Source organism: Felis catus, chromosome B3 (assembly GCF_018350175.1).
Source record: "Felis catus isolate Fca126 chromosome B3, F.catus_Fca126_mat1.0, whole genome shotgun sequence".
NCBI lineage: Eukaryota > Metazoa > Chordata > Mammalia > Carnivora > Felidae > Felis > Felis catus.
Window position 1 is genome coordinate 133,125,622 of NC_058373.1, and position 19,249 is coordinate 133,144,870.

Consider the following 19,249-nt stretch of genomic DNA (forward strand, 5'->3'; position numbering starts at 1 on the left):
TTGTTAGCGAACCTGAGTTTTAAATTACAGGATTTTAGACACTGTGTCAGGAGTGATTGGAAAGATATTTTGAAGTGGGGGCCTTGATGGGCACCCCTCAAATTACAAATCACACAACAACAGCATGTCCTGTGCTCCCTTCAGATTTTAATTTTAATCCACGAGTAGGGGTGCCTGGGTGGCTCAGTCGGTTGAGCCTCCGACTTCAGCTCAGGTCATGATCTCCCGGTTCGTGAGTTCGAGCCCCGCGTCGGGCTCTGTGCTGACGGCTCAGAGCCTAGAGCTGCTTTGGATTCTGTGTCTCTCTCTGCCCCTCCCCTGCTCACACTCTGTCTCTCTCTCTCTCTCTCAAAAATAAATAATAAACCTTAAAAAATTTTTTTAAAAATCCATGAATAGATTTCCCTTCTCTAAACCTCAGTTACGTGTAGAGTCAGGGCCACATGCTCTATGTGTGGGGGTCGCTCTTTTGCTTAAAAGCTTGAAGTCAAACCTCAGACCTTTGAGATTCCAAGCCCCAGACATGGCTACAACACTTGGCGACCAGCGCTGGTCTCTCTCTGGGCTCCTGAGCCCACGGGTCCTGCCTCTCTTAAGCCTCCCCTGGGGGCTCCTTCCAATTTGGAACATGGATGTTATGCACCCTGTGCATTCTCCCTGAGATGCTCTCCCCAACCTCTTCGTGTGGCTGCCCTGACTTGACCCCAAGTCTTTCCTGAAACACCCACCTCCCACTGGGAAAGCCATTCAACCCCCATGTCCATCAGGGCCCCCACTTACAGGCGGTCATGATAGCCTTTGCTTTATCTAATGTGGCAGGGGGACAGATGTGTGATGGCCTAGTTTTTGTGTGATTAGTTACCTAAGGTCTACTCTCCTGAATAGACTGTACCTAAGTATGAAGGCAGAAACAGGGCTACTTGCTCATTGCCAGTTGACAGGCCCTGAATATGCTGAATGATCTCACGATCTCTATTTAGCGTGATGCCTCAGTCTCTTTGCTTAGGCCAGTGTCCATGCCTTGCACATAATTCATACCTACAGTCACTTGGTCATTTATGTCCTCAGCCAGTGCTCTGGCCCTCCCCAGCCCACTCTCCAAACCTCATCTCCAGCAATGCAGCTTCTACTGCTGCCTTACTGCATTAACACTTGGCCTTTCCTGGAACTATTGAGTTCAGAAGCAGCACAAAGAAAGAAGTGATAAAAAGCAGGACTGGCTTAGGGAAGCTAGCCCCAGGGAGCAAGTTCCATGCTGAGCCCTTCTTCCAGGTTACATCCCAACATAACGTCCCTTGCTCTGCCTTAATCTTTTCTTTCACTTCATTTTAGGTCCTGAATAATCTATACTTGTTTAATTTAATAAGCATTTTCCCTTAATAATGCAAAGGCCTTTGGGAGGATTAAGGGGCTATCAGTCATGCACACTTCAGTGTGAATTAGTTTAATCAAAATACATCCCTACTACCATCCAGCTGAGATCAGCTAAAATGAGGAAATTAGGGGGTGGGGAGTGGAGAACAAGCAGCTGGTGATTTTGGAACACCATGATACAAGGACACTGGAGATCTCTGAGGTATGAGGACAACAAAGAAAGGGTGACCCGAGAGCCCAGAAAGGCAGAGGAGAGACTGTGCCTCCTTTTCCTTCTGTATTTTATTAAAAAAAATTTTTTAATGTTTGTTTACTTTTAAAAAAAATTTTTTTTAATGTTTTATTTATTTTTGAGACAGAGAGAGACAGAGCATGAACAGGGGAGGGGCAGAGAGAGAGGGAGACACAGAATCCGAAGCAGGCTCCAGGCTCTGAGCTGTCAGCACAGAGCCAGATGCGGGGCTCAAACTCACGAACCGTGAGATCATGACCTGAGCCGAAGTTGGACGCTTAACCGACTGAGCCATCCAGGCACCCCAACGTTTGTTTACTTTTGAGAGAGAGAGAAACAGAGTATGAGGGGGCGAGGGGCAGAGAGAGAGAGGGAGACACAGAATCTGAAGCAGGCTCCAGGCTCTGAGCTGTCAGCACAGAGCCTAACGCGGGGCTTGAACCCACGAACTGCGAGATCATGACCTGAGCCAAAGCTGGACACTCAAGCGACTGAGCCATCCAGGTGCCCCTTTCCTTCTGTATTTTTTTGTTTTTTGTATTTATCTTTCTGTATTTTAACACCAACAGGACACACAGGCTTGAGGGTATGAGTCAACCACACTAGGAATTAAAGATGCCTGGTGGGCTAGCCTGGGAAATTAAGCATCATTTTATTACACTCTCTGGGTATTACATTCCAGGTTCCAGATTCCACTTCCCCAAACCTTGGGAACCAACCCATTCTTAGCTGGGGACTATACTTTGTTTCTTCCAAAGGGGAAAACTCTCCGCTATGTCCATGAACAGTGTGCCGTAAGCAACTGTTTAGCTGGTGGATCCACAGCGTGTGACGTGGCAACTGAATTGGAGAACTGGCCCTGAGGAGAAGCCCAGAAGGACTGAAACGAATTTTTTTTTCTTTTTGATCACCGTCCAAGGCCTTCATGTATTTGTAGGATGGAGTGGCCTGCACTTCAAATTATGCATCATATTTCAACAGTGACCGTGTACGAGATTGTGTGGTCCTCGGGAAGAGCTTATGACGTGAAATATTCTTCCTACAAGGAAAGATATTTTGGTTTTGCATCAAGCCCTACCAAAATGAGGCACGTACAAGTATATATCAAGAGAAAATCACTCCACAGAATTAGGCAGTGAGCTGTCTTCTGTAAAATGCTCTCCTGAATCTACTGTAACTGGGGGTTCTCCTCCTGGGTTCTCAGGCACCGAGCACTCACCTTCAACACCGTCGCCAGCCTGGGGGGCCTCCTGGGGGAGGCTCACTCCTGCTATCTTTCACTGCAGTGCCGTGTTTTAAGTATTCTGTGGGTCAGATTAAAGTCTTTATTTGTTTTTTCGGTAGCCAAATAAAGACAAATCTGCAAGCCAAGGATACAGACACTTTAAACTCTGCCTTTGATACTCATTTCACTTAAAGTAAATGAGTTCCCTCATAGGGATCAGGAGGAAAGGGCCTTCACGCTACTCACGAGAATATCGGAAACCAAGCACTGTTCAAATGCTGCTTGCTTTCTTATAGAAACAAACTTGGGGACACTTGGTCTCATTCCAGCATGGTGAGGAAATAAAACCATTCTCAGCAAAATAAAAATATCCCTCATGTGCCCGTTCCCTCCCCCCGCTCACACTTTAGGAATGTTAAATCCTGCTTATCTCAAAACATTAGCCATCCAGATACTGATGACACTGTTTTGATGAGAAGGAAATGAACTTAATGGCATTCATTAAAAAGAGGGGTGATAGGATCTCAGCAACCCTCAACGTAGCCTCCCCCCTGCCCAGAGGCTACAGAGGTTGGCCCACTTGTCCTTACCACACCACTTCCGATCGCGCGTCTTAGGCACTCTGATTTCCATCAGAATGGAAAAGTCTGTACACTCACAGGATATTATTAGAATTAGCAAATTAAATGACAAGGCTCTGGCATTGCTAAAGCACAAGTTTTATAAGACCCAGTTTGCATTCTGGTGAGGAGAACATGAAAAGTCACCTCGTCTATACCAAAGCTGTGTTTCGGGGCGCCTGGGCAGCTCAGTGGCTTGAGCGTCCGACTTTGGCTTAGGTCATGATCTCACGGTCTGTGAGTTCGAGCCCCACATCGGGCTCTGTGCTGCCAGCTCAGAGCCTGGAGGCTGCTTCGGGTTCTGTGGCTCCCTCTCTCTCTGCCGCTCCCCTACCCGTGCGCTCTCACTCTCAAAAAAATAAATCAACATTAAAAGAAATTTTTTTAAAAAGAGTCAGATGTCAAAGCTCTGCTTCGATGTAGAGGAGGGGGGATGATAACAGCCACCACAGGTTGATGTACAGAATAAATGAAACAAAGTGCCAACAGCATTTGGTCTATAGTAGGTGATAAAAATATTTAGCTAGTAGTATGATGACAAGATCCTAAAGGTGACCTCACAAAGAAATCAGTGTCTTGACCCTCAAGGTCAGCCAGACCAAGGAGCGTGCAGTCCTCACACATGTGGTAAGGGATGAGGTTCCTGGAAGCCTCGTTGTAGACGAAGCTGCCAGCAAGGCGCTCCACTCATTCTCGGAAGACACCGGAGGCACAAAATTCCCCTTAGAGTTTGGCCTCCTGAGCAGGTTCGAAGAACTCTTCTCTGTCCTGACTCTATAGCAGACAGAATTTGGAAGGGAAATAAGACAGGCTTCCCCAATCCCCAAGGACAGAGACGTTGGTAGAGTACACATAATATTTTCCCAATTTCTCAAATGTCTGGGCAATGTCCCCTCAGCACTATAAATATAGAAAGCACTCACAATCCGTTTTTAGGAATGATGAAAATGAACCGTATCTAGAATTAGACCTCCAACTAAAATAATTTCTAATTAGTCTTAGCTTAAGCAAATACGCGAGCACTTAATCTGCAACGCAACCATCCCTCTTTACCCATGGGGGACACATTCCAAGACCCCAACGGGTGTCTAAATCGGTAGGTAATACCAAACCCTATGCACACTTTTTTTCCTACACATACATACCTATGATAAGGTTTAATTTATAAAGCAGGCACAGTAAGAGATTACAGGCATACCTCGGAGATATTGTGGGTTTGGTTCCAAACCACCGCAATAAAGCCAGTATCACAATAAAGCAAGTGAAATGAACTCTGGTTTCCCGGTACACATAAAAGTTACACGTGCACTCTACTCGTGGTCTGTTAAGGGTGCAATAGCATTATGTCTAAAACAACAACAACAACAACAACAACAACAACAACAACAACAACACAAAAAGCCCAATGTCTACACCTTAATTTTAAAATGCCTTACTGCTAAAAATGGTAACCATCAACTGAGCTTTCCGCAAGTTGTAATCACCGATTACAGATCTCTACGGCAGTAATAATGGAAAAGTTTGAAATAGCACAAGACTTACCAAAACAAAGTGAGCAAATGCCGTTGGAAAAATGGCGCCAATAGACGTGCTTGATCCAGGGTTGCCACAAACCTTCAATTTCTTAAAAAAAAAAAAAAAAAAAAAGCAATACCTGCAAAGTGCAATAAAGCAAGGTGTGATAAAATGGGGTATGTCAGTAGCAATAACTAATAATATAGAAAATTAAAACATTGTAATGAAAGTTAGGTGAATGTGGTCTCTCTCTCAAAATACCTTATTGTGCTGTAATGGATCTTCTTGTGATGTGAGATGACAAAATGCATACGTGATGAGGGGAGGGGGGTGAATGACACAGGCGCTGAGATGTAGTGTGAGGCTGCTACTGACCTTCTGAAGACACATCAGGAGGACCATCTGACTCTGGACTGCGGGGGAGTGTTGGTAACTAAGACCGCAGACAGTGAATACGCGGATAAGGGGGGCCACTGTAATCTCAGGACCTATCTATTATCCAAAAAGGTAAAAAACACTGAACCTCTCCAGAATTTCTCCCACTAAGGTATGTAGATATACCCTTTTCCTGTTGGATGCTGTAGGGATCTTATGGGAAGACATTAACCTCCACCCTACAAATATCCACACAGAAATCTAACAGCTGTTACATAATCCATTGAAATCCAGTAATTCTAATTAAAAACTCAGCGTATTGCCAAAATGTACCATGTAATTCTTGGAACAAAGAGTAAATATATGTGACAAATAACTGCCTTATGAAGCATGATAATAAAACCCAAACTTGCAAACTCATCCCCAACTTAACTAGAAAATGACCAACGTTACTGTAGCTACCTGTGAGGTCCTTCCTGATCTCAGCCCTGTGCCTCACCTTCCAAAGAAACTGCTCTCCTGAATTTTGAATGCATCATTCCCTTGCTTTTCAAAATAACTGTTTTCCAAATAAGGACCTCTAAATATATGTTAATTAGTTGGCTAAACAATGCAAAAACTTTGAGACCTTATCTCCCAATGGATCTACATTTGCACCATAGAACGCAGGAGAAGCCCAGCCATAATATGGCTTGGCTGTCGCCATTCTTCCTTAACGGGCATTATGTGCCCTGCTCCTGATCTCCCAAGAGAAAGAGCCAAAGTTCTAAGGCCACTTACTCTTGGTCTCTGCCTAGAGCACTCACAAATTTCCCTTCATTCTCACTCAGTCTATGTAGGTGTTGTCTGAAAAAGGAGTAGAACTTTCCGCCCACCCAATACGAATCTTTTCATCAGTCATTACTACCGAGCAGACTCAAGGTGGCCCACCATATTGGTGAGAAGTCCTCTTGCCCAGAAGAGAGTCAGCAGCAACCCAGACACTGTCTCCATAACTGTATTGCCACCACCTCCCCAGTCCTCTTTGTTAACAAGTGACAAAGCAGAGGACCATTATTGCCTGGCTGCCCGTCTAATTTGGTCAACACATTGCTACTAACTCCCATGGACTTTCTTCATCTCCCATTAGAGACCGCCATTTCCTCCTCCTTCTTCCAGAAAGCCACGTCACAGTCAGCATCCCAAACCGTTAAACTGTTGATCAAACTGTTAAAAATTGTGAAGGGCCTGGGAATTCAGCCTCCCTGCAAGCTAGCAAGGTAGCCTTGCCACAGATTCATGGATGCTGGCAGCGGACCCATGATTACTGGCTCACAGACAAAGGACTCCATTACCCACGGCAGCAAGCAGCACGGGGGTCAGCACATTTGTGTCGGTTCCCTTTACCCCGAGTCCTATGGGATGATGCAGATGGGCCCAGATGGGTGCCTACACATATGGAGGGCTGCATTACGGAAGGGGAAGCCTGAGTTGAGGGAGCCGGTTTCTTTTTAAATGGTTGATAAGCATGCCTACCTTTTGTTCTGGAGGAAGACCCTGACTCTATCTTCTAAGCCTGTTCGCTATCCAAACACCTTTGAAAAGATATTCTGGAAAAAGGAAAGTCAGTGCCTCACTCGCAAGATGTTTCTTTTTTTTTTTTTTTTTTTATTTTTAACGTTTCTTTATTTTTGAGACAGAGAGAGACAGAGCATGAACGGGGGAGGGTCAGAGAGAGAGGGAGACACAGAATCTGAAACAGGCTCCAGGCTCTGAGCTGTCAGCACAGAGCCTGACACGGGGCTCGAACTCATGGACCTCGAGATCATGACCTGAGCCGAAGTCGGACACCCGACCGACTGAACCACCCAGGCGCCCCACTCGCAAGATGTTTCAAAACAAGAGAGGTCCACTGAGAATAGTCTCTCATTATCTGCTATGCTTCAAAATTGTTCTTTAAGAGTTTTATTATATGATGGTTTTAAATTCTATCTTGAGCCCAGATATGGCAGTCCTGTTCATAAAGCCTCTTGGAGGAATGTGTGTCTGTGTGCAGCAAAGGGTTCCCCCCAAAGGGGTGTGTTTATTAGGGTTGACAAATACGAGGTTTATAGGTTCAGGCATTCAGAAGTTTGGAAGGAATCATTCTGTTTTTTCCTCTATTAGGCCAGAATAATGATTTTTCTCTGTAATATTAGCTTGGAGTTTAATCAAGAGTTCTGAAAGACATAAAGCTCTGCTGTAAGACGGAACCATAAAAATACCGGAAGCTCTAGGAGTGGCTGCATGGCCAGGGGGCCTCCTTGATAGGATGGAAGCTCACCATTGCAGTGAAGCCACTACCGTGCATTATCCTACAATTTGCACTTTTTCCTCCCAAATCTGCCAGTTTTCCCATGTTACTAATGTACTGACCTCTTCTTCACATTACCCTGTAATTTATACCTTTTCTTTAAGTCCATCATATTCCTTGCATTACTAACGGACTGACCTCCCCTTTATGTTATCCTGCAGTGTCCACCTGTTCCCCCTGACTCCATCAGATTCTTCACGTCACTCCTAATGTACTGACATCTCCCAATGTGTACTGCATTTCTTGCAATTTGTGCTCATATTTTCAGAAAAGCTGGGGGAACGCTGCATTGTTACTGAGTATCTAGAGCTAAAGAACAGAGGCTGCTGAGAGGGAGTGTGAACTTCACCACAACCCTTTGGATGGCGCTCCAGATTTAGGAAGGCGTCAGGAAGTGATTAAGTACGATGAGGGTCCTGAGCTGATGGCTAAGTACATGATGAAAAGGAAGACGAAAGTTTCCTAATCTGTCCTTTAGGAAAGCTCCGGGGGCTCTGCAGAATGAGAAAAGTCTGTAACAACTAGCTTAATTTACATTTAACATATTCTTTTTTATTACATTCATATGAAAGAGATGCTTTTTCATATATTAACATTTTCTCTCAGCTTGTACTACTGCTATTTGCCATATCTCCTCCAGGTTACTCTATGGCACCACTTCCTACAGAATGTGCTACCTGCATGGAGTCTTAAAGGAGTTGGAGGGGTGCCTGGGTGGCTCAGTCGGTTAAGCATCCAACTTTGGCTCACGTCGTGATCTCGTGGTTCGTGGGTTTGAGCCCCGTGTTGGGCTCTGTGCTGACAGCTCAGAGCCCGAAGCCTGCTTTGGAATCTGCGTCTCCCTCTCTCTCTGCCCCTCCCCTGCTCATGCTCTGTCTCTCAAGAATAAATAAACATTAAAAAATAATAATAATAAAAAAATGAGTTGGAGATGGCCCAGAGGGAGGTAATTAAGAATATTCCAGATATAGAGTGCTACATGTGCAAAGGCAGAGGTGCAGGTCTAAAACCTTTAGAGAACTTTAAATATTTCACAGTGGTTGGAGTACTATATGAATAGGACAGTGGCTGAACCAGATCATGGAAGAATGCCCTTTGAAGGAATCTAGAGGTTATACTCTATGTAACTGGGAGCCATTAAAGAGTTTGAAGCAAAGAGACTCATGTGCTCACATCTAAAATCAGAATAATCTTTCTGATGGTGGTATGGAGGATATATTAGAAGGGAAAGGATACTGGAAGTAGGGAAACTAATTAAGAGAGCACATATTAGCTTGTAAGGACATGATGAGGGCATGTGCTATGGGCTGAATTGTGTCCCCTAAAATTCATGTTGAAGTCCTCAGTGTCAGTACCTCGGAACGTGACTCTGTTCGGAGATAGGATCTTTAAAGGGTTAATTAGTTTAAAGTGAGGTCATTAGGGTGGCTCTAATCCATTATGACTGGTATCCCGGGAAGAGGAAAATAGGACACAGACACACAAAGAGAAGACGAGGAGAAGACACACAGAGAAGACAGCTATTTGCAAGCCAAACACACAGGCCTCAGAAAAAAACCAACCCCGCTGGTATCTTGATCTCAGACTTCCAGCCTCCAGAATGGTAAGAAGGTAAATTTCGGTTGCTTAGGCCACCCAGTCTGTGGCATTTGTTACAGCAAGTGAGCACAGCATGGATCAAGGATGGTGAGGAGGAAAACCATCTGAGACAGACCTGGGTGGTAGAATAGACCAAGTCTGATGGTTTTAAGTGGTCAAGGGAAGAAATTGATTTAGAGGACTCTGGAGTGGGTAACTAGGTAGATGGTGATATTGCGAACCAAGAAGAGTAATACAAGAAAAGATCAGCAGGTCTGAAGGGGAGGACAACAGAAAGCACTTAGAACATGTGGAGTCTGAGGGGTCGATGGAGACATCCAGAAAGAGAGATGTTTAGCAGTAGAGAAAGCTATAGGGCTGGAATTCAGAAAACAGGACTGTGATAAAGACTTGGAGCTGGGGAGTCTTCCACATGAAAGGGAAGACTGTGAATGAAATCTCCCAGAGGAAGGAGATTGGTAAACGGGAGACAATTGGAAGGGTCATCCAGGCAGTCCCAAAGGTCCCATACAGCCACCAAAGGATACAGTAGGACCAAGTGCAGGAATGAGCACTGTCACATACCGGTGGAAAAGGATGTTCCAGGGAGGGCGTGGTCACCAGGGTGAAGGCTGAAAAGAGGTCAGAGATTAGAGAGTATTCCTTGAATTTGGTAATTAGGAGATTACTGGCGAACTCCGCAGAATCATAGAGCAGAGCTCTCAGAGGTGGAAGCCACGCTGTACTGAGTTGAGCAATGAGGAGACTGGGGAAATGAACACGGCAAGCACAGATCACCCTTGGCTGAGTTGGAGCTGGAGGTAATGCGGGCTCCAGAGGGGGTTCTATTACTACCAGTAGCAGTGGTGCTGGTGCCGCAGAAAGGGAGGGAGTGGAGCCACTAAGCAGATGGGGGCTGCGGAGGTCATACACGAAGGTCAGAGGGTGCTGGGCCTCTCTGACATGTTATCTCTCCAAGACTTCCGATGTCATCCTTACAATGAGTTGCTCCTGCTCCTGTTTGGGGTGGCTGATTTGAATGAGAGCAAATTCCTTTTCAAAGAGTGTTTATGGGTGGAGGCAGCCCGCTGGTGGATCATTCCACACAGGCTACTCTGCGGGGTGAGGGAGATCACAGCCATTCGATGTTCTGAAGGGGTAAGCTGGGTCAGAGGAAAAGAAGAGAGGGACGGTAAATCACAAAGGAGGTGGAGAGGAACTTTATCCCCTAGCGGTGTCGCCCCTCATGGCCACAACTGGGTGAATTCTAGTTGCTCTCTGTGCGCTTACTCTCCCACCACGCTGCAAATCCCTTGTCTGCAGTGACCTGCCATCGTTGTAGCCTCTGCCACCCGCACAACGCCAGGCAATTAGAGGGAGCGTGACCCACCCGGAATGGAAGTTCTACCACGGCTGTGTAGAGATCGGGGCCCTGGGTCTTCACCCCCTGATACCCAGGTTCTGCTCGCAAGGAAAGAAAGAGCCCGGTGAGCATCCACAGTGCACGTCTACACCCTCTAACGAGGCTGAGCTAGGTCAGGAAAGGCTGTGTGACCGAAGGGTCAGAGACCAGCTCTCCAGGGAGGTGACCAAAACTCTCTTTGAGCGAAGTCAAAGTTACATCTGGGGAAATAAGGTAACGAGGCCAAGGAGAGGGTTTTAAAGGGCAGAGTAAAGTAAACTGGGTGGAGATAGGATTTAATACACAAAACCTGAAAACAATTCAGAACCAGGTGGCTATGAAATGTTTGTTTGGGCTTAAGGTGCATATTATCTGATTCCTTTGCTTCTCAGGGCACCTTTTCCACAATTTAAAAATCTCTCAAATTGTGATGCACTTTACAATCATTGGTATCTTAGCATTGTGTCATGGTTTAATGGGCAGAATTTCTTCTTTCATTAGGGGTACATAATATGATGGTGCCCGAGAATCAATGTGTCTCAGACTTAATGATACGGTATTTTACTCTATGAAAGGGTATAGCAGTTGTTTTGATCTGCTGCTGTAATTAGAAGTACTCAGCTTCAGCAATGGGTAAATTTTGAGTACTATCTGAAAAACAGAGTGTCTCAAAAGGCACCCCTTCATATATTAAGACATTGAGGAACTGTTTTGAGAGCCAACTGTGCACTTTAATTTACCACTCTCCAAACAGTGAGCAGTAAGGACTCTAATTGGCAGAAAGGGCTGTTATGCTATACCATGAGTGATGACATTCAGGTCCCAAAACTCAATAATAAAAAGAGCCTGATTATTGCCATTTTTTTTGTGCAGTCGTTTGTATGTCTGTAATTAAGTCTGTGCCTTCTCTCCAGCACTGTGGAATGCTGATCACTTCCTTCATGGGTGGGGAAGAAAAAGCTTGGAGAGTCTGCTCTTTCAAAAGTCAGAAGACACATTTTAGCTTGCAGTTGGGACAGACTAGAAGACAGCTCTGAAGAATACTTTGAGACAGTATCTTCCACCAGATGAACCCTGTGGTAACTGTGGTCTTTGAGTCTGTATTGCTTTCAGTGTTTACAGGTCAAATCTAAATTTATATATTGGAAATGTGTTCTATTTTCCCTACCGAATATGGGATGAATTGATTTATTTGCTTATTTTTAAATGCGTCTACTGGCCTTTAGAAGCTATTATTTACATAAAGGTACTTTTGAACTTTACAAACATGTTGGAGGCTACCTACTGTCCAAATATTTTAAATAAGGTATTAGATAGGTACAAAGCAACATCCGTATCTGAAATAATAAAATGAAAGACAGAAATCATTGCCAAATGCTTTCCTAAATAATATTTTTGAAATAGTCATTTTCACAGATCAGCTTTTGTCGTACTAAATTAAGATATACTTTCTTAAAATGTTAAACCATATGAATATCTAAATGTATTTTCAATGTTTTATAGAAAGAATATGGAGTATATTTTTGGTGGCAATCAATACATCTATATTGGGCAGTTATTTTAATGGCTATTACCATTCAGTGTCTAACTTTATTTTTTTAGCTGATGCAAGAGACAATTAACAAATATGAGTATTTATCTTAACCTTTTTTGAGGTCTGAATTCACTTTTCATCTTGGCTTTTCTCATTTTCATCTTGTACCTGATTACTTCACAAGGCGTATGCCTCTTTTCTTTCCTTAATTGCTTTTTGTACTTCCTTCTCCATTCTGTTTTTCAATTGCTTGTTGCTAAGCGATGTGCACAACAGTAGGATATACATTCATTACCTTTGAACATGGCCCACTTGGTATTATTTTCCTCTACTCCTTTACCTCATTTGAATTGACCTCAACTGCACTTTCTGCTTTCTTTTGACCTTTCTTTTTGCCAAAACACCCATCTTCCTGTCCTTTGATCATGACTCAGGGGCTAGTGTATTCAATACTTACCCCCATTTTGTCTATGCTCTATTGTTTTTGTTAAGCTCTGGTGGCCAGACTCATTTCACAGGACTATTTCTCTTTGTTAGTCTCTCCTTTTTGTCTTACTACTTTCATTTGTATTTAAAGACATTAGAAAGACACCTCTTCTTTGATGAAATTTAGGTCATTTCTTATTATTTTCCTTTGATCACTTCTGTTGTTGTGGATGTCGGTTCGTCTCAGTACGCCGGCACCTGCTACTCTCTTATAATATCAATTCTGGTATAATCTGATAAAACCACATCACTCACTCAACATAAATTTGTTCAATTTTTCAATGACCTATAATGTATTTAATTTATTTAGCCACGGTAAACTGCCAAAAAAAAAAAGCTCCCCCACCCAAACCAAGCAACCAAAAAACACCCGAACACCTCAATTAGTTACAAACACGTACCATAATTTTCTTTTTACGTACATGTCTGAATAAATATTTTTGAAGAATGCAGAGTATGCGTCACCTTTACCAAATGAGGCTAACTTATACTGATGGCCTCATACGGACTCTTGTTCCTATTATTATTGTTAGAGACCATTATTTCTTTAAAAAAATTTTTTAATGTTATTTGAGAGAGAGAGAGAGAGAGAGGGAACGCGCACACAAGTGGGGGAGGGGCAGAGAGAGAGAGAGAGAGAGAAGAGAGAGAGAGAGAGACACACACAGAATCTGAAGCAGGCTCCAGGCTCTGAGCTGTCAGCACAGAGCCTGACGCGGGGCTCGAACTCACGAACCATGAGATCACGACCTGAACCGAAGTCAGATACTCAACTGAGTGAGCCACCCAGGCGCCCCAACAATAATTTCTTTTCTTTCTTTCTTTTATTTATTTATTTATTTATTTATTAGTATTTTTTTAATGTTTATTTATTTCTGACACAAAGACGGAGCATGAGTGGGGAGGGGCAGAGAGGGAGGGAGATACAGAATCTGAAACAGGCTCCAGGCTCAGAGCTGTCAGCACAGAGCCCGACGCAGGGCCTCGAACTCACAGACTGTGAGATCATGACCTGAGCCAAAGTCGGTTGCTCAACCGACTGAGTCACGCAGGTGCCCCTGACAGTGATTTCTAAGTAGGATGTGGATGGGTTTATGATTCAGGGTTCCCTAATATTCAGCTTGACTCAATCTGGCCATAACCTTATAAGGCCTTGCTATTCTAATTCTAAAATATTTTTTTCCAATGTTTATTTATTTTTGAGAGAGAGAGGGTGCAAGCTGGAGAGGAGCAGAGAAAGGGAAGCAGAGGCTCTGAAGCAGGCTCCAGGCTCTGAGCTGTCAGTGCAGAGCCCGATGTGAGGCTGGAACTCATCAACTGTGAGATCATGACCTGAGCCGAAGTCCGACGCTTAACTGACTGAGCCACCCAGGCGACCCTTGCTATTCTAATTCTAAAAAGAGACAAGTGATACTTCTTTTCCTATTATGACACGGGGATGTCACAGAGTTACAGAAGAGCTTTAAACAAGATTCAATATATATAAACTCCCTGGAACAAACTTGTTCTATCAGAAATGTCAGACATGTGTATGGGTATACAGGTTACTACTGGTCTACTCTGTTTCACATCTGGCCTATTAATAATTATTTTTATTTCTGTTTATTCTAAATTTTGCAAGTATATCTTTCTTAATATTTATTGTAGGACTCCTTTCTCTTGAATACTGGATTGCATAACCAAGTGAAAGAACTCAAATTATTAACTGACCTCATAATCAAAGGATCTCATATTTCAAATTGATCGTAAACGGAGAATTTACTTCCACTTTTTTCTCTTGAAGGTGGTTTATAAGTTGAAAAATGATAATAAAAACTAAATAATAAAATGGAAAAAAATGTTAACTACTTAAAAGGAAACAAATGATAGAAACATGCCAGCTATAACTATCTATAAACTCTATGGCTTACTGAGAGGCAGTTAGTGTAGTTATTAAGAGAACAGGCTTGGGGATTAGTCAGCTTGGTTATCTTCGCTGTTTCACTAAAATGAAACAAGTATTACTTATGAGGCAATAGAACACAGTAGTTAAGAATGTAAGCTTGAAAACTTACACAATGAGTTAAGAACAGTCGAGACAATTCCAAAGAAATTACGAAGCTCTAAAAGTTATGCTACCAGATTATCAAGACTTATTAAAAAGGTATATAATCAGGAGAGTGTGCTATTGGCAAGAGGACAAACAGACCAGTGTGAAATAACAAAGACCTGGGAAGGGCTAATGTTACAGTCTCTAAAGTCCAAAGGCTGTCTAGAGGCAGAAACCTTTCTTGGAGGACCTGAGTCTTTTTTCTTATGTCCCTCAAGTGATTAGATAAGGCCCACTCACATTATGAAGGGTAATCTGCTTTACTCAAAGTCTAATGATGTAAACGTTTTTTTTTTATTTTTTAATTTTATTTTTTTACTTTGAGAGAGCGAGCACGTGAGCAGAAGAAAGGGGCAGAGGAAGAGGGAGAGGGAGAATCTTTTAAAAAAAATTTTTTTTCAACGTTTATTTATTTTTTTTTGGGACAGAGAGAGACAGAGCATGAACGGGGGAGGGGCAGAGAGAGAGGGAGACACAGAATCGGAAACAGGCTCCAGGCTCCGAGGCATCAGCCCAGAGCCCGACGCGGGGCTCGAACTCACGGACCGCGAGATCGTGACCTGGCTGAAGTCAGACGCTTAACCGACTGCGCCACCGAGGCGCCCCAAGGGAGAATCTTAAGCAGGCCCCACGCTCAGCGTGGAGTCTGACACAGGGCTCAATTCCAAGACCCTGGGATCATGACCTGAGCCAAAATCAAGAGTCAGATGCTAAGTCAAAAGAGCCACCCAGGTGATCCTGTAAAGATTTAAATGGTAATCACATCTTACAAATATCTTTGCAGCAATATCTGGACTGCTGTCTGATCAAAAACTGGGAAGTATGGCCTAGCCAAGTTCAAACCATCACTCTTGGCATTAGGCAAAGATTTCTAAAATCTAAAACCAAAAAAAAAAAAATCATGAATCAGTTGAAAATTGATAACTTGGACTTCAAAATAAAAGACTTCTCTCTTTTAGGGATACCCGGGTCGCTTCAGGGACACAAAAATAAAAGTCATAGACTGAGCCTGTATCTGGCATATGTTAAAATCTCTTACAACTTAGTACTTAAAAATTTTTTTTAAATATGGGCAAAAGATTTGAACATCTACTTCATTACAAGAGATATGGATGGCCAACAAAAACAAGAAAAATTGTTTAAGTCATGAGGGAAGTGTAAATTAAGAGTACATAGAGATACCACTATACATCTATTAGAAATGGCTAAAAAACAAAACAAAATAAAAAATTAACAATTCCAAGTGCCAGCAACAATGAACTGGCAATCTTTTTTCTTGCTAGTAAGAATACAAAATGCTTTGCCAGTTTCTTCTAAAATTAAAACATAAACCTATCACGTGACTCAGAAATGGCCTTAGTTAACCCCAAAGAAATGAAGACAACCATCCAAACAAAAACTGGAACACAAATGTTCATAGCAGCATTTTTCATAAATGCCCCAAACTGGAAACGACCCAGTGTCAAACTGTAGTAGAATTCATACAATAGCACGTGACTCAGCAAAGACGGGGAACTAACCACTGACACATGCGACGACAGGGGTGAATTTCAAACACATTATGTGAAGTGAGAGAAACCGATACAAGAGATTACTGTGCGACTCCATTTATGTGACAGTCTGGAAAAGGCAATAATACAAGGATGGAAATAAGATTGGTGGTGTCAGAGTTTGGGAGGAGAGGTAGGGAACTCAAAGGAATAGAAATATTTCATATGTCGATTGTGGGGCTGGTTACACAGCTATATATATATTTGTCAAAACTCATGACTGTACACCCATTAATATAATTCTGTGATATGTAAATTATACCTTAAGAAGGCTCATTTTTAAAAATTAGAAGTGAAAGAAAACTAAAGCAATGAAAGAAATTTACATTAGGGTAAAATTTAGTGGGAGAAAAAAATAGAAACAGGAATTCAAAAAGAAGAATCTAAATCTTCACATTGTTAAAGAAGAATCTGTTCACATCATTTTAAATGTTTGTTCACACATTTTTGAGGGAAAAGAGATGAGTTTCAAATCACAATGATACTTAAATTCCACTGGATACACTTAAGGGTGATACGACAGTTTTATTTTGAAATGTCAGTATTTACAATACACTGGAAGTTATATGCTTGGCAAACATTTAAAAAGTTTTGGCTATCGATCTTAAAAATGAACAAGGAGGGGCGCCTGGGTGGCGCAGTCGGTTAAGCGTCCGACTTCAGCCAGGTCACGATCTCGCGGTCCGGGAGTTCGAGCCCCGCGTCGGGCTCTGGGCTGATGGCTCAGGGCCTGGAGCCTGTTTCCGATTCTGTGTCTCCCTCTCTCTCTGCCCCTCCCCCGTTCATGCTCTGTCTCTCTCTGTCCCAAAAATAAATAAACGTTGAAAAAAAAAATGAAAAAAAAAATGAACACGGAAGTACACTGTTTTTAAGAATTCGTTTAGAGAAATACAAAGACCACCACCCTAGGCCACGCCAGAGATGGTTTACAGGTGTGACAACATATTGAGCCCCAAAGCCTCTTCTCGGGCAGGCAGGCAGTCTGCCTTCAGTCAAAAGCAACTTGTCTACATGAATGTGTTTTATAAATACTCTTATTGTCTATGAGGGCAATAAGGTGAAAAAGATTGTGAAGCACTGCCCTTGAGAAATTCTTCCACGTGTGAGTAGTGGAAAGGTAAAGAACGCTCAACTGTAGCATTTAGTTGAAATAGCGAATCACTGAAAACAGTATCAATGTCCATCCATAGGAAAGTGTATAAATAAAATGTAGAATTATCTTTCAGTGAGGTTTTATATAGCAATGAAAATGCATGAACTCCAAGGGCTACATGTATTATTGACGAATCTCAAAAACTTAATGTTGGGCGAAAAAATCAAGATCTTGGCTATGAACAATACAATACCACGTATATAACACTGGAAAACATGCAAAACAAGATAACATATTGTTTACGGATAAATATCTATGCAGTTGTATTAAACATGTACAAGATTGATAAATACCAAAATATAGAGTATCACAGTTCACTCTAGAGAGAAAGGGTAAAGAATCAGGGAAGGATGCATAGGGATTTTCAACTCTACACGTACAATTTTATTTCTTTTAAAAATCTGAAGTAAACATGGCAAATGTTAAGACTGGATAAAGCTAGGTGGCTGACGCACAAGAGTTACATTGCATTACTATCTATACCTTTCTGTGTTTAATATATTTATAATGAGCACACACAAAAAATGAAAGCATGCACTTGGTATCTTGAAATTTGGTAGGAGTCCCAGTTTAAAATAGATTTGATAATTTATGACAAATACACAATCCTCAGAGCCCAAAGCATCAGAAAACTTAACCAAGCCTACAAATGAAATAGAACCATTATTTATTTTTTCATTAGTTGCTTATTGGAACCCAAATCCAACGTCAGTCTGGATACCCTTTTTGAGTTCTAAGAAACCCAAAGAAAATCTTACACGTTTGAATGATAAAGATCATATATCATATCTAACATAAATGACTTATTTTTGTTGTTGTTTTTAAATCATTTTATTTAATTTCTTTTTTAAATTTACATCCAAGTTAGTTACCATATAGTGCAACAATGATTTTAGAAGATTTCTTAATGCCCCTTGCCCATTTAGCCCATCCCCCTTCCCACAATCCCTCCAGTAACCCTCTGCTTGTTCTCCATATTTATGAGTCTCTTATGCTTTGTCCCCCTCCCTGTTTTTATATTATTTTTGCTTCCCTTCCCTTTTGTTCATCTGTTTTGTCTCTTTAAGTCCTCATATGAGTGAAGTCATATGATTTTTGTCTTTCTCTGACTGACTAATTTCACTTAGCATAATACCCTCCAGTTCTATTCATGTAGTTGCAAATGGCAAGATTTCATTCTTTTTGTATATATATATATATATATATATATATATATATATATATATACCACATCTTCTTTGTCCATTCACCCATTGATGGACATCCATCGATGTCTCTTTCCATACTTTGGCTATTGTTGATAGTGCTGCTATAAACATTGGGGTGCATGTGCCCCTTTGAAACACCATAGCTGTATCCCTTGGATAAATACCTAGTAGTACAATTGCGGGGTTGCAGGGTAGTTCTATTTTTAGTTTTTTGAGGAACCTCCATCCTGTTTTCCAGAGTGGCTACACCAGGTTGCATTCCCACCAGCAATGCAAAAGAGATCCTCTCCGCATCCTCACCAACATCTATTGTTGCCTGAGTTGTTAAGGTTAGCCATTCTGATAGGTGTGAGGTGGTATCTCATTGTGGTTTTGATTTGTATTTCCCTGATGATGAGTGATATTTAGCATTTTTTCATGTGTCGGTTGGCCATCTGGATGTCTTCTTTGGAGAAGTGTCTATTCATGTCTTTTGCCCATTTCTTCACTGGATTGTTTTTTTGGGTGTTGAGTTTGATAAGTTCTTTATACATTTTGGATACTAACCCTTTATCTGGTATGTCATTTACAAATACC

General features: G+C 42.1%; 1 protein-coding gene and 1 long non-coding RNA gene across 8 annotated transcripts in view; one reads left to right on the forward strand and one right to left on the reverse strand.

Annotated features, from left to right (window-relative positions):
* Nucleotides 1–19,249, reverse strand: part of EFCAB11 (EF-hand calcium binding domain 11) — a 158,634-nt gene that overhangs the window by 71,371 nt on the left and 68,014 nt on the right. Inside the window, exon 6 of one of the 6 annotated variants that reach the window (XM_045060361.1) lies at nucleotides 2,242–2,645. The exons of 4 other annotated variants lie outside the window; for them this stretch is intronic. In XM_045060361.1, coding sequence (XP_044916296.1) covers nucleotides 2,567–2,645 — 79 coding nt within the window. In that variant the 3' untranslated portion in view covers nucleotides 2,242–2,566. Of the gene's footprint in view, nucleotides 1–2,241; nucleotides 2,646–9,422; nucleotides 9,884–19,249 lie in introns of those variants that run through there. One more of the 6 variants, XM_023255947.2, reaches the window with a different exon arrangement.
* Nucleotides 8,628–13,023, forward strand: LOC123386178. Of its 2 annotated transcripts, none has more exons than XR_006599915.1 (3): nucleotides 8,628–9,276; nucleotides 10,575–10,738; nucleotides 11,568–13,023. It is a non-coding gene; the product is annotated as an uncharacterized LOC123386178 (long non-coding RNA). The 2 variants fall into 2 exon arrangements; XR_006599916.1 differs by lacking the exon at nucleotides 8,628–9,276 and adding an exon at nucleotides 9,882–10,072.